This window comes from Lytechinus variegatus, chromosome 13 (assembly GCF_018143015.1).
Source record: "Lytechinus variegatus isolate NC3 chromosome 13, Lvar_3.0, whole genome shotgun sequence".
NCBI lineage: Eukaryota > Metazoa > Echinodermata > Echinoidea > Temnopleuroida > Toxopneustidae > Lytechinus > Lytechinus variegatus.
This window is the reverse complement of record NC_054752.1, coordinates 19989603-20004760: the sequence shown is the minus strand read 5'-3', so window position 1 is coordinate 20004760 and position 15158 is coordinate 19989603. Positions and strand designations below refer to the sequence as shown.

General features: G+C 36.0%; 1 protein-coding gene and 1 pseudogene across 1 annotated transcript; both read right to left on the bottom strand.

The window, feature by feature from the left end:
- Positions 1-6331: 6331 nt before the first annotated feature.
- Positions 6332-7526, bottom strand: LOC121425915 (annotated as a pseudogene).
- A 1488-nt stretch (positions 7527-9014) lies between these two features.
- Positions 9015-11016, bottom strand: LOC121426778 (beta-1,3-galactosyltransferase 5-like). The gene has a single exon (XM_041623176.1). The coding sequence runs from the start codon at positions 10305-10307 to the stop codon at positions 9267-9269; it is 1041 nt and encodes a 346-aa protein (XP_041479110.1). The 5' UTR covers positions 10308-11016; the 3' UTR covers positions 9015-9266.
- Positions 11017-15158: the final 4142 nt, after the last annotated feature.

The following is a 15158-nucleotide window of genomic DNA, read 5'->3' as shown; positions in this document are numbered from 1 at the left end:
ATTTTGCCACTACGCCATGCCTGCCTCTTTAAAATTTTAGACTAGTAAAGCAACTGACCCCCCCCCCCCCTTTGAAACAATATTTGTGTGAATCACCCCCCCCCCCCCTCCCGCTCTGTGAACACCGATCGACAACAATGTGTCCGATAATACAATAATCAAATTATCTAATAATTAAATCCAGTCCAATAGTCACATTGTTATGGGTGCTATGAATAACATAATAAACATGTATTAAAAATAAATAAACGTTATTATTGTTATCAAAGACGTTTGCCAAATTCTTTCATTGTTAATTAGTTTCCCTCTCATAATACGAACCTCCTTGTGGATGATTCAACGGTTATGGTTTCGAAGAATAATAGATATTGAAAAATGATGTTGTTGCATGTAATCCATCGCATTATCGAACGGGCTATTTGCCAGATGACGACATCGTTAATTATTGTCGAAATGTTTAAGGAGATACGATTGTTATTTAATGTTATGTCATTTTGACAATGATGTATAGATCTGTCGGCCGCATTTAACACCGTAGACCTCATCTTACTTATTAACACTCTGACTAGTTTAGGTGTTCAGGGCAAGGCCCTAACATGACTGAAATCTTATTTCTCATTACATTCACAGCCAGTCCTCATACAGGATGTTACCTCTTCATCTAGGCCACTGGTCTGCGGCGTCCTCCAGGGCTCTGTTGGAGGGCCCACTTTTTTCCCATTTATTTGACAGGGCTTCGAGATATTTTTAAACGTCACTCTGTTCGCTATCATTTAAATGCAGATGATATTCAGATTTTTGTATCATTTTTACCCAATCAAACTAGTGCCACACAAGCCCTGTGTAATCCTTAAAGATGCACAATCAACATTGACACTTGGTTGAAGTCAAACTCGCTACGTTTGAACCATAGTAAATGTGAGTTTTTAGTTTTTGGCTCAAAGTTTCAACTTAACAAATTCAACATTGATTCCATTTCTATCTCGGTCAATGGCATCCCCTTGTCAAAGTCATGGTTCTCACATATCCATGTCCAACCAGATTACAAGCATTTGCAGATCAGTTCGTTACCAATTGCGCAATATTGGCTTCATAAGAAAATAGATCGCTCAGCAACAGAAAAACTGAACTGAACTGCATTTATTACCAAGTAATGTCAAAATACACATTATGATACAGGGTAAAGTGTCATATAAACTTCATTAGTAAAAGGACTTCACAGAAATAGCTAGAACTGCTAGTAGGACGTAAAGCCCCTATCCTACAATATACAGAATCATAATTGATAGCATGAAATAACGTTTAAATAGCAAGTTTATAAATTATCACGCTCTACGGCAAATAACATATCTAGTGTATAAAACAAATGAATAGGTCTAGCACAATAGGGTAAAAGCAAGAATTGCATACAAATGAATGATAAACATACAATATTCACAAATGATTGAGGAACTCATGAATATTCTTGTAAGAAAATGTTTTTAAGTGCTCTGCGGAAGGAATTTACAGATTTAAGAGGAACTCATGAATATTCTTGTAAGAAAATGTTCTTAAGTGATCTGTGGAAGGAATTTACAGATTTAAGAGGAACTCATGAATATTCTTGTAAGAAAATGTTCTTAAGTGCTCTAAGGAAGTATTTACAGATTTAAACCGTTTTACTTCATCAGGAAGGCTATTTCACATTTGTGAACCCATAATTGAGGTTGAAGTTTTGCCATGTTCTGTCCTCACCCTTGGCCTTCTTCACGATTCGATTTTGGTAAGAGCCTCCTTTACAACTTACCAGATTCTGAACTTGTGGGAAATTGCAAAGGTTGCAATTGTAGCTGCGCTATTATAATTCTATCTTGCAAGCACAGCCACATCACGTCTATTGAAAACTCTTCACTGCATGGTTGCCCCTGAAGGAACGTATAGTCTTAGGCGCGATAGCTCAGTCGGTAGAGCATGGTTTCGGATGTCGGTGACCCGGGTTCGATTCCCAAATGGTGCGCTAGTGCCCTTTGGTAGGGCATTTGCCCAAGAGAGATACATGGTGTACCGTGAAACCTACTACACTATTCTTCTTCGCCATGGAAACCTTCAGAAGTTGTAGCATTTATCCTCATTACCAGGTCCCGCGGAGAGGGCCTTAAGTCGTTGGTCCCCTGGTTGCTTGCTCACAGGCATTCGTGCTTTCTTAGCAGTCAGGTAAAATAACCTCGGTATAACATAACATTCTTTTGATTTTTCATGTAGTGAATGGAACTTCCCTCGTTGCAATAGGCCTTTCATGCATAATTACCAACCCTCAAGAAACTAACGATACTCATAATATAATCTCTTACGAATTCCAGTAGCTAAGAAATCATGCGGGGAACGGGCCTTTGCTCATGCAGGGCCTAGCCTGTGGAATTCTCTCACACAGAGTGTCAATTCCAAGATTTCAGTGACAGCCTTCAAGGGCAACTTGAAAACATACCTGTATAAAAGTGTTTTTTGATAGACATTGACTTATTGCTCAGACACGTATTATATGCAAATGGTTTTTGTTGTTCTGCTCTGAAACGCCTTTAGCATCTAATCAAAATGGTAAGTGCGCTATACAAATCTCATGCATCATTATTATATAGTAATATATTCGCGCCAAATGTATCATGTTGTCATGATATTTACAAAAATCGTTTCATAGAATTATATAAATGTCAAATCAGGGATTTATACTATATTTTCTATCATGATATGTCACCACTGAAAAAAAAGTGTAATCTGAAATGTTTATTTTAAGTATATAGCACAAATATGAAATTTTTTTTTCAAGGTTTTATTTCTAAAAAAATTGTGTAATATATGAAGATTTTTCGGGAGAAAATTACACCCCAATTACACCTAAATATTTTTCAGCTCCAGATGATAAAACATTGAGATGAACAATGAAGGGGCGTGAAATACCCATTTGTTTGATATCAAATTCGTCATGATAGCACAAATATTTTATAAGATACAGTCAATTGTATGATATTTCGCACGTGTCATCTTTTCTTTGAATTTCCTGGGTGTATATAAACTTCTGGCCTCAACTGTACATGTATTAAATATATATGTGTTCTGCGTCATGTGTATGTAATTATATATATATATATATATATATATATATGTTGTGATGACAAGCTTACTTTTACCAAGCGCTCTTGAGGTGGTAAATATGAAACATAATGAGATGAGGCCAACTCAAAAGATGACGCAGGACACCATTATTTGCTTAAGCTTTCGTCTTTTATTTAAGACTTCATCAGAAGCGTCTGAAAAATATGAGGAGATACAACAACCAAGTTTGTCTTGCACATCAATGAATTATCATCAAGTTGAATATATTCCATAATTTCATTAGACAGATGAATGAACAAATATATTAATTAATGAATAACAAATGATTAATTCGATTAATTAGATTAAAATAATAATAATAAAAATGAAGAAGACATACTTGTATTTACAGACTACTAGTATTGTGGTAGTCAAGCAGGACCGTATCCTATCTCGTTTTTAAAGAAAGTGGCCAAAATTGCAAAATGAAAACACTAATTGCGCTTTCACCACCTAGCATGAAATCTCTTTGAAAAATTGAAGGATGAATTGCTCTGCATGCAATTACGTTCAAGAACATTAAACCATAGTCTCGCAATAGCATGTCAAAGTTACCCCCCTTATCCGTAGCTTACTTATTAGAATATCCTGCTTTTTGGAGCCCCAAACATGACAAAGTGGTGTTTTGCTACAGAATTTTTTTTTGTCTTGAAATCACTTAGAAGGCCAAAAAGTAGGCTGTTCTCTATCCGTTACATATAAAGAAGTGATGGCAGGGCAAATCCTACCCCTCAGGGGTTTGCCGAAGTCACCCACCCCTTTTCCATATTTTGCCTTTTTATGGAAAAATCTACCAATTCGGAGCCCTCATTGACGCAAAAATGTTTTTATGATATAGCAAACCACTTTCATTGTTTCGTAACCACTTGAAGATAAACAAAAATTAGATTTTCCTCTATCAGCTACATATAAAGAAGTGCTGGCTCAGCAAAGCCTACCCCTTCGGGGGTTCCCGAAATCTCCCCACCCTTTTTGCCGATATTCCCTCCTTATTAATTTATAATTCATGGGGGACATCTGCCAATTTGGAGCCCCTATTGAGGCCAAACGTTGTTTCTGCTATATAGCAAACATCTTGCATTGTTTCGTAACCACATGGAGATTAAGACCCAAAAAAAAAGATTTTCCTCTATCAGCTACTAATAAAGTGCTGGCTCAGCAAAGTCTACCCCTTAGGGGTTCCCAAAGTCACCCTACTCCCCATTTGCCTATTTTCCCTCTTTATAAAAACAATCGCAGTTTTTGACCCCCCCCCCCCCCATTCAGGCAAAAGGAATTACTACTATGTGGTAAAGTTATTTGTATTATTTGAAACCACTTAAAGATGAATAGGTTTCGTCTATCAGCGGATCGACCCCTTACCTCTTCAGGGGCTCCAAATTGACAGATTTTCCCATAAATTGGCAAAATTGGAAAATTGATGAGTGACTTTGGTAGTTGAATAGTAGTATAATAGAATGTGGCAGGTCTAATAGCTACATTTCATTTTTTCTCTTAAACTCTCAGATCGAGCAGGCAGAACATTTCATTATTTTGGTGTACAACGTCACGTGACTAGTATATGATAGTTTCCGTGCCTAGACCCTTTCATGTTAAAGGTATTGTTTAACTTTGTGAGCAGCCGATTTAAAAAATTCTCAAACCAAGATCAAACATGTGTACAAGTGCATGTATTAGAACTAATAAACCCTGAAAACAGCCATTATTGAGAATGAAAAGCTAAAACTTCAAGGCAAATCCTGATTTTGTAAATAGGTGTCTTATAGACGCCTAAATAGTACACATAAGTGTTTGGGCCAATTAAGAGGGTGTTTCCAGTCACTATATTTCAATTTTTGTAGCACTAAATAATTATTTTCGAATGCAATTTTTTCTGGGCTTCATTTTTGTAACATATCACAGACACAGGTTACTAGTGTGACCTTCTAGCTCAGATTTTTTAAAAGTCAAACCAATGTTAACCAATCACTTTAAGCAATAAATACAGTCCAAACAGAATCGAATTCATGCTTTTGATGTTAATAGTAACAATGTTCTTGTAGTATAAATCTTTGCTTACTGATATTCATGATTTAGCTATAGTTTGATGCCAATGTTTATATAGTATCGAGTCCGGAATTGATATAACGTGCAATCGGGTCTGAGTACATAGTATAAACTAGCGTCGTCTGCTACGTGAACTAAATAAGAGAATATGACCAAAACTAACCGTTATGTTTATGCAAATTAGAACACTTTCCCCTATTCGGATTTTCCGGACTTTTAGTATGGTCTTCTCTGGACCTCAACTAAATGTTCTGCATTGGAATAAATTCTGTTGCAGTTTGTTCCAAGTGAAAACCCCCCATGCCAATAACAAATGAGTCAGACATTGTGGTGGTGTCATGCATTGATGACCCATTACATAACTTTAACCCCATCACATTGTTTTCAAATTTGAAACAAAAATACTTTTTTAGAGGGAAACATACAAATTTGAGCCAAAAAAAGTATTTTTTTTAAATGTGAAATAGATGGGGTAAGTTGAGCTCTGGTAATTCTTATGGTAATGTAATAGCAAACATTAAAAAAACATTGATATACAGGCAGAAAGGACCAAATTCACATGAAAGTTCTTTTACTTTTAGAGGATGTTAGTATTTATAGAGAATTAGCAAGTGTAAAGACTTTAAATAAAGATTTGACGTGCTGGTTCTTCCCGCATACATTTTGTACATTATTACCCCAAATTACCCCAGAAGTTGGCACAACTTACCCCACAGATGGGGCAAGTTGAGCCATTTGACAGTGTTTTTTTTCAAAGGTGACAATGACATTTCCCCGCCTTCCCCTACTTAGTTGAAGGACAATAATCACAAAACACTAAACCAACACCTTCTTTTAGTGTCAATTTTGTATCAATTCATTTCTGTCATCTCTGTTTATACATCAAATGTCCTTGGTTTATTTCTGTTTAATGAAAAAAGCGTAGAACTAAATACATATAAAGTCGTTTCGTTTAAATAATTTTCCGAAAATTAAGGACATTTGACATATCATCTACACATAGAATAGAAGCGAACCATAAATAGATCCCTGTGAACATCTATGTAAGGACAGAAAGTTTTTTGTTTTTTTACTCTCCAATTATTCCCCTCCTTCCTTTTATCCTTTTTTAAATTCAATTTTTCCTTCATTTTTCCCTCTCCCTTTTCCCCTTCCCTTCCCCCCTTTTAAAGGATGAATAGGTTGTGGGCATTGGTCCTCTACATGTATACGGCATCTGTGGTTCTAAATACGGCCCGTGTTCCACACCCAGATCATTTCACTTACGTTCAAGCTTGATATAAAAATACGAATTCGCTTCTTCGACACGACGTTTCAGATCGTCTTCGCTGAATTGGAAGAGCTGAAAGTCTTCAATGTTTCTAAGAGGAACTCCGACCTTCTTCAGGCACATCCCAAGGAAGACGTCTTCCCACTTGAAGGTAGGCGTGGTTAAGGCAGCTTTGTAGACTTTCTGGACCACATCCGTAGACAAGATATAGACCGGCCCATCCAAATATGGCGGATAAGTTGGAAAAGGATATTCCTCCTTCGAAATGTAGAATTTTTGTGTTCTATTCCGCGACGAAGTTGCCCCGATCCATTTTTTTCCAGCAGCATAGTTGGTGTAAGAAGAATTTCCCAGCACTTTGTCGAGAAAATGCCGCTGGTTCATCATGGTGTCATCATCAATCTTCACAGCAAATTGAGCATGCTTGCAGAAATTGTTAACCCATTTTAGACCCATAGTTGTCTTTAACGTCAGGTTAAGGTAGCTATCAAGAAAGTTCTCCTGGACAATATCCCTATGGCGAATGGCTTCGTAATCAATATAACTTTGTAGAGTATCATTTGACGTGGACCCTAGTAGGAACACAGTGCGCATCACTCTCGGCTCACCCGAAGACTCCCAGTGGCTTGAATTACCGTAAGTCTCACGAATCGCTTGCCGTGTCTTAAAATGATCTGCTGTTGTAGGAGAATAGAAAAGCACATGGACCTTCATTTTAGATCCATCTCTTTCATAGCAGGTGTAAGATGGGTTTTTGATATATCTGTAGTCGTGTCCAGTTGTCGCGTTCTTGAAATTACCGGTTTCACTTCCGTTGTGTATTCTCCTTGAAGCTGGTAACTGATTATTCCTTCCAACCGAAGAAATGTTTGAAATAATTACTCCTTTTTGTACATTTATTCCTACGATCTCGCAAAACAATGTGGAAAGAAGAACAGAATGAAGTTGAACTACAATTAAAATGCTTAAGAAAACAAAAGTATAGAAGAGGATCCGCTTGCATCTTCGAGACATAATAAATCACCCGTTGCTTTCTTAAAAGAGTTCTGGAGAAATATCGAAGACGATTCGCAAAATACCAGAAACGTGTTAACTTTAGATGGGATATTTCCTTAAATGCCTTCCCTTTAAATGAATACTTATTTTGTCTGATTTGTATTACGAAATTGCAACAACTGACTGAATAGCTCACTATACACCAGCTAATAAGTGAGAAATAACACACATTTTAGGGTTTCTCATTTCAACGCTCTGTATTGTGGCCAACTTGAATGTGATGGCGCTCTTCTATCAGGTCCACTGCTCTTCCCGTGCCGCAAAAAGAGACAGAAATTTTAACTTGGTTAGTACAGGGATGTGTAAGGAAGAGGTGAGATCAAGCTGCTTTTCGTGGATTCCGTGCTCGACACCGACGATAAAGTATGCGCTAATCTACATCAGTTAACCAGCTGGTTGTATTAATAATAATAATAATATAGGGTATTTATATTGCGCACATATCCACCTTGTTAGGTGCTCAAAGCGCACCTATATTACATTAAAGAATGCGTAACACCATCTCCTTCTGCATCAGAAAATCGAATCTCGGAAAACGTTCGCTGTTCATTTTTATATAATTTTCTCATCAAACTGTTAATGTTTAAAGCAATTTCATGATGGAAATTTGCGCATGAGCAGATCAAGGTCATTGACCGTACACCGGAAAATTGTTTCCTAAAACACACACCCTCATGTGTGTTATTTTATAGATATGCTTGATAACAATAAGCTTGATATACCATAATTATAATAATACCAAAGGGTTCAGTCATGTTTGGTATTTGACAACGGGTCAAATGATAACCAATTACTTTAATTACTTTTTTTGCATTTTTTTTAAATGCAAAACAGATCGTTTTAGAAAAAGTGCAATACCATATTTCATTGATTCACTAAATTCTAAATACATTTTTATTTTCATACCCTTGAAATCAACTCAAATTTTTGCCATTGTTTTAGTTTCCATTTCAATCCAATTGATATTTGAATTTGTAATTGTCTAATATTCATCACTTTTTGATATTGTAATTCTTTTTCCGTTCTATTTTAGTATATTTAATGAATTTTTTATGTACATTTGCTCTTTTAAATCTATTCATTATCTATGTACATTTTAAATTGTGTTTGCTTTTATCCATGACTTGTGAACGTTTTATTGTAAACATGCTTATTTCAGCCGTCTGGCTGTGTAACATGTATTGTTTTTTACGACATAAACCATAATTGAATTGAATTGAATTGAATTAAGGCCGGCAATATAAAGAAAAATACAACAAATTTAATGAACGTAACCTACAAGTCGCGTCACCTGGACTATGTAGTGGTACATTTATAAGAGTTGAATATCGCAAAAAAATGTTATACCAGGCAAGTAGACATAACACCTAATATACTAAAAATCAACCTTATAATTACGAAATGGCTTATTAATTCATAAAAATCGATTTGGCAGCATTCTCTTTAAATAACAATGATTCATTCACAAAATACGACCAAGTCACCTTCATGAAAAGACGAAGACCCTTGTTACTTCTGAAAAATTGCTTTCTCGAGTCTGTCCCGCCCTAGACCCATTGTAACATTGAAAGAGATATGTCTACTGTACTCCACCCTAAAATAATAAGCTGAATTCCGCAAGAATGGACTTCAACAGGCTGGCATTCGAAAACTTATCGAAATGGCTTGAAGAAATAATGAGGTTTGATATTTCCTAGTTTTGAATTATAGGATTTCGTATTCTTTAGCAGAGATATGCAGTCTCTGTCTGCAATTTAATCAGTGACTAATTGCCTATACGACCTTGGTTCCAAACCCATATCATTTCGGTAACATTCAAGCCTGATATAAAAGCATAGGAGTTCACTTCTTGCACACGACGTTTCATACTCCCTCCGGTAAATTGCATTAATCGAAAATTCTTAATGTCCCGAAGTGGAACTCCAACTTCCTTGAGGCACATCCCTAGGTAGACATCCTCCCACTTGAAGATGGGCATGGTTAAGGCAACATTGAAGGCCCTTTGGACCACATCCGTAGATAATATATAGACCGGTCCATCCAAATATGGCGGATAATGAGGAAAAGGATATTCCTCCTTCGATAGGTAGAATTTGTTTTTTCTGTCCCGTTTTACCACTGCCCCAACCCACGTTTTCCCGGCTGCATAGTTGGTCAATGGTGGCTTGGTCAACATTTTGTTAAAGAAACGACGTTGGTTCATCATGGTGTCATCGTCAATTTTAATGGCATATTGAGCATGTCGGCAGAAATTGGTAACCCATTTCAAACCCATCGTTGTCTTTAATGTCAGGTTAAGGTAGCTGTCATGAAAGTTCTCCTGGACAATGTCCCCATGGCGAATGGCTTCGTAATCAATATAACTTTGTAGAGTATCGTTTGACGTAGACCCTAAAAGGAAGACAGTGCGCATCGTTCCCTGTTCACCCAAAGACTCCCAGTGGCTTGAATTACCATACGTTTCTCGAATCGCTTGACGTCTCTTAAAATGATATGTTGCTGTAGGAGAAAAGAAAAGCACATGGACCTTCATTTTCGATCCATCTCTTTCGTAGCAGGTGTAAGATGGGTTGTGGATATACTTGTATTCGTGTGCATTCGTATCGTTCTTGAAATGACCAGCTTTGCTTCGATGGAGTTTACTTAAGGATTGCACATGCCTCGCTACAGTAGACATGGTAGACATGTTCAGAATTCTCTGTTCCATCCGGACTATCTTGCTAAAAAGCGCGGGAGAGCCAACTTGATAAATTACGTAGAAAATGCCCAAGAAAACGAGACAAATTATGGTTCGTGCACGAGACATGTTTAATCATTTATCTTGGTATCGTGAGAGCTATTTTTCCAGATGAAAGTTATACCAGTTTCCATAGAATTATGATCCAAAACGAGGCGACTAGCAGCTGATGCAGTACTGAAAATAATAACATTGGCTTTTTCAGTTTTTTCGTCGTGTTGACGGGACTTATTTTTCGCCGGAAAACAAGAGCAAAATGTGTTTCCAAAAGGTGATCAAAAACGAGTTTAACTGATTATAAATATATATACTCTTTAAAAACCGATTCTGTTCAAAAGGAAATACAGTAATGATAATTCTTTCTTAGTGGTGACGGGATTCTATTTTCTGGCATATCAGAGCCAAATGTGTTTCCAAAATAGGATCCAAAACGAGTTTAATTTAGTATTACGGAATACTATAGTATTACGGAAATATCATCAGCTAATGTAGTATTGCGAATATAGCAACGTCCGTTCTTTCAGTCCTTTCTTAGTGATGACAATTTTTTACACCAGATCAGAGCCAAATGAGTATTCAAAATATGATCCAGAAGCGAATTTACACCCTTCAAATAAGCCGATCGATGTTAAAAAACGGCAAAAAGAACTTCAGTTCTGTTGGTTCTGTCGGGATTTTCCGATGCAATCATAAGCTGGCGTTGATCGAACCGATACCAGTTAATTAAAAGGGATGCATAAACACGATAAAGCGACCATCCTCACTCGCCGAATATGCACTATTGTTTGCTTAGGGACGATGAATAAAAGCACACGTTTTTTTTTTTTTTTTTGTCATATACGCTCGTCAAGTCTTGGTAGACAACGCGCTCGTGGACGCACGTAACAGCATCAATTTCCATAAGAGAAGGAAGATGGATAGGCTGGACTCTGGATATTATGTTAGGCCTTCCAACTCACGAAATCATGAGTTTTGATTAATATTATGCGAGAGAATGTATTGTTAATTTCATTGAAAATGTATGGCTTGAGTGATGCTGTCCTTGTCTTCAAATATAGAGTTGAATGCCAAAGTACATGCCTATGAGAATATAGAGGGGCATTAACTCGACCGTGATAAAAACCAAAAAAATCTAGCTCTATCAATACGTGCTCTATCGTAATAATTATAATTGAAATTCACAATTCAAAGTTATCCTACATAATGATTTCACTGATAAGCCAATATATTCTTTTTTGCAACTTAAAATTTTAAAAAGTCATGAAAGGATCTTTTGCGCAAGAATTCCTAACTTCCTATCACTGCATGTATTCGTTAAAAATAAATGTCATTTTTTAATTTTCAGGAATGTTTCAAGCTGTCATCACAGTATAACACAGCTACATTGTTAAATCATCGGATAGAAATATGCTAATGGAACATTAGCCAACAACTGTACTGATTTTCGAATATCATTGTATAGAATTGTAAGCATTTGTTTTTTATAGATATCAATGTATTTACTTCAAAGGTATGTGCTGTGAGATTTTTAGTCTAGGTGATTGGTGACAAAAAAAATCAGAAAATGGAATTGCCACAAAGATAGAGTAGGCCCCTAAGTTATTTCATACATTTCTAACAGGGGTGCCAGCGTGAGTTTCCCAAACGGCTATTATGTAAAATATTTACTTTAGTAACTGAGGTTTATTGGGCTTGAGGAGCATTTTCACAAGCAATTCACAAACAAATATGTCAAATAAATTTTAACCAAAAGCTTATTTCTTTGTATCAAAACAGTTCTGATCCATTTATTCATAGCAATGGTTGCTAAGGGACTCTTTTCGAAAGCAAAAACTATTGTTTATCAAAGTTCAGGGGTCCGTTGCATAAAACTTTTTACCTGAGAAAACTCAGGTTGTTTTTACCAGAGTTTTTGCCATGTGTTAAAGTCAATGGCAGAAATCAGACTAACCTTAGTTTTCAGTTTTTACCAGAGTTTTCTCAGGTAAAAAGTTTTATGCAACAGGCCCCTGATCATTACAATTTACTCAGAAGAGCTCAAAATTTAGTTTTGGCCGATAGATTCCGTATGTGATGAATGTTTCCATAGTTACATCCAATGAACATCAAAGCTCAGTAACCAATACTTATAGGGTGTTTATGATTATAATTTCTATGAGCCACCACATCTTTTGTATTTAAGCACTAATACATCAATCCGCACATTAACCCAGGAACATGACTTATACCCGCGCATGATAAGTACCAGTTGCTAAGTAACATGTTTTCTGCAAGCGATTGTTATAGGCCGTATGGTAACATTAACAAATGTGTTTATAGTCAGGTAAAAATATGTGCTCAGAAAAAGTGCTTTAGGCATTTTGTGTTAATGCTGATTTATCGATTGTTTTAAGGTAATTCAGGGGTGCTGAATCCAAAAATGATGTTTGCCAAACTTGATTCTGACGTTATCATCCTCAAATCGGCAAAAAAAACAAAATGGCGGCCTTTTGAATGCAGTTTTCCATATCAAACGGTTTGTATGGGTGATTATATTTCAGAAATTGGGGTCTATGCCTTATTATTGATACCCTGGCCTTGGTTGCAAAAAAATGCGTCCAACTGATTCTTCAGCCATCTTTAATTCTAAAATGGCTGCCATGATTCACAATTGCTGATTGATGAATAATGTTTGATAACTTGGGGGCAAAGCTGGCATAATCACATAGTGATATCCTTAACGTGTCCGCCATTTTTCCTCGCCTGCATAGCAGAAGCAAAACATGGACGTCGCCTTTCCGACGGCGGCGATGACCATGGCGGCAGCGAAGTCAACATCAACTCTTAACCGAGGTTAAGTTTTTGAAATTTCATAACTTTTTAGGGTATAGATGTCTATTTCATAAAACTTGGGGTTAAACAAAGTCTATTGAGACAGGTTATAGTTACAAAAGGTCATCCAGGTTACCTGGAAATCCAACATATATCGTCCATAACCGCAGTCGTCGTAACATCAACTCAAAAAAATTAAAGTAAATCATCAAAATAAAAATCGTCAAAAAGTTTTCGAGGCAAATAAAAAAATTAGGAAATGTTTACAAGATAGTCAGTGAGTGTGTCAGAGATTTTCCAAAATGCCGTCTACAATGGACGTTGTAACTTTGAAATGGTTTAAATTCATGTAATATCTACCTGGTAGAAATAACTTTGGGGTCTGCCGAAAAAAAATAAAACATATAACAAATCATGGTTCCAAGGGGGAAAATTGCATTGGAAAAATTTCAAGGTTTACCAGTGGTTGCAGTTTGACAAAAAAAATCATGATGGCTTAAAAATGGTTGTTATTAGTTAAAAATTTGGCTACAAAGTGCATACATTATCTACCTAGAGACATATTTGTGTCTTATGATTTCAAGGGTCAAATAATATAGGTGAAGACGAATTACAGGGATAAGCTGCTGTCCATTACGTAAAAAAAATGAAGAACGCTAAAAAAAATGCATTACAATTGGCCACCATTGAAACAAAAATGGCAATACTTCATATCCCACCTAGTGCCACTATTTCTGTGTCTAAGCTATGTTTTTAAGGCTCATAAATATATGTTTTACAAGAGTTACTGACAGATTAAGGTGCAACAATAAGTAAACATCCGAAAAACGAAATGAGGTACACTTTCACCTAAAAAGTACCATAATTCACTGATTAGTATTTCAAGACACAACATTTTAGTGCTTAGGACTATCCTATGGTTGTGGGAAAGCATTAATTGGCGGCAGCGAAGTCAACATCAACTCTTAACCGAGGTTAAGTTTTTGAAATTTCATAACTTTTAGGGTATAGATGTCTATTTCATAAAACTTGGGGTTAAACAAAGTCTATTGAGACAGGTTATAGTTACAAAAGGTCATCCAGGTTACCTGGAAATCCAACATATAGCGTCCATAACCGCAGTCGTCGTAACATCAACTCAAAAAAATTAAAGTAAATCATCAAAATAAAAATCGTCAAAAAGTTTTCGAGGCAAATAAAAAAATTAGGAAATGTTTACAAGATAGTCAGTGAGTGTGTCAGAGATTTTCCAAAATGCCGTCTACAATGGACGTTGTAACTTTGAAATGGTTTAAATTCATGTAATATCTACCTGGTAGAAATAACTTTGGGGTCTGCCGAAAAAAAAAAACATATAACAAATCATGGTTCCAAGGGGGAAAATTACATTGGAAAATTTTCAAGGTTTACCAGTGGTTGCAGTTTGACAAAAAAAATCATGATGGCTTAAAAATGGTTATTAGTTAAAAAAATTTGCTACAAAGTGCATACATTATCTACTTAGAGACATATTTGTGTCTTATGATTTCAAGGGTCAAATAATATAGGTGAAGACGAATTACAGGGATAAGCTGCTGTCCATTACGTAAAAAAATGAAGAACGCTAAAAAAAATGCATTACAATTGGCCACCATTGAAACAAAAATGACAATACTTCATATCCCACCTAGTACCACAATTTCTGTGTCTTAGCTATGTTTTTAAGGCTCATAAATATATGTTTTACAAGAGTTACTGACAGATTAAGGTGCAACAATAAGTAAACATCCGAAAAACGAAATGAGGTACACTTTCACCTAAAAAGTACCATAATTCACTGATTAGTATTTCAAGACACAACATTTTAGTGCTTAGGACTATCCTATGGTTGTGGGAAAGCATTAATTTTTACGCAAATTTAGAAGTCGTCTTGGACTTTTTACGACGAAAAGGAAAACTGACCATCCTTTATATTTGTCTCGATTAATTATTTTATCCTTCAAACCACAATAGTGTAGATGTTGTTCACCTAACTATGCCTATGTTTGAGTAATGAAAATCTTTTTAGAATCGTTTTTCAAAGCCATCTTTGAATAATAGGCAAAATGCACAGCTTCATACCATTGTAAC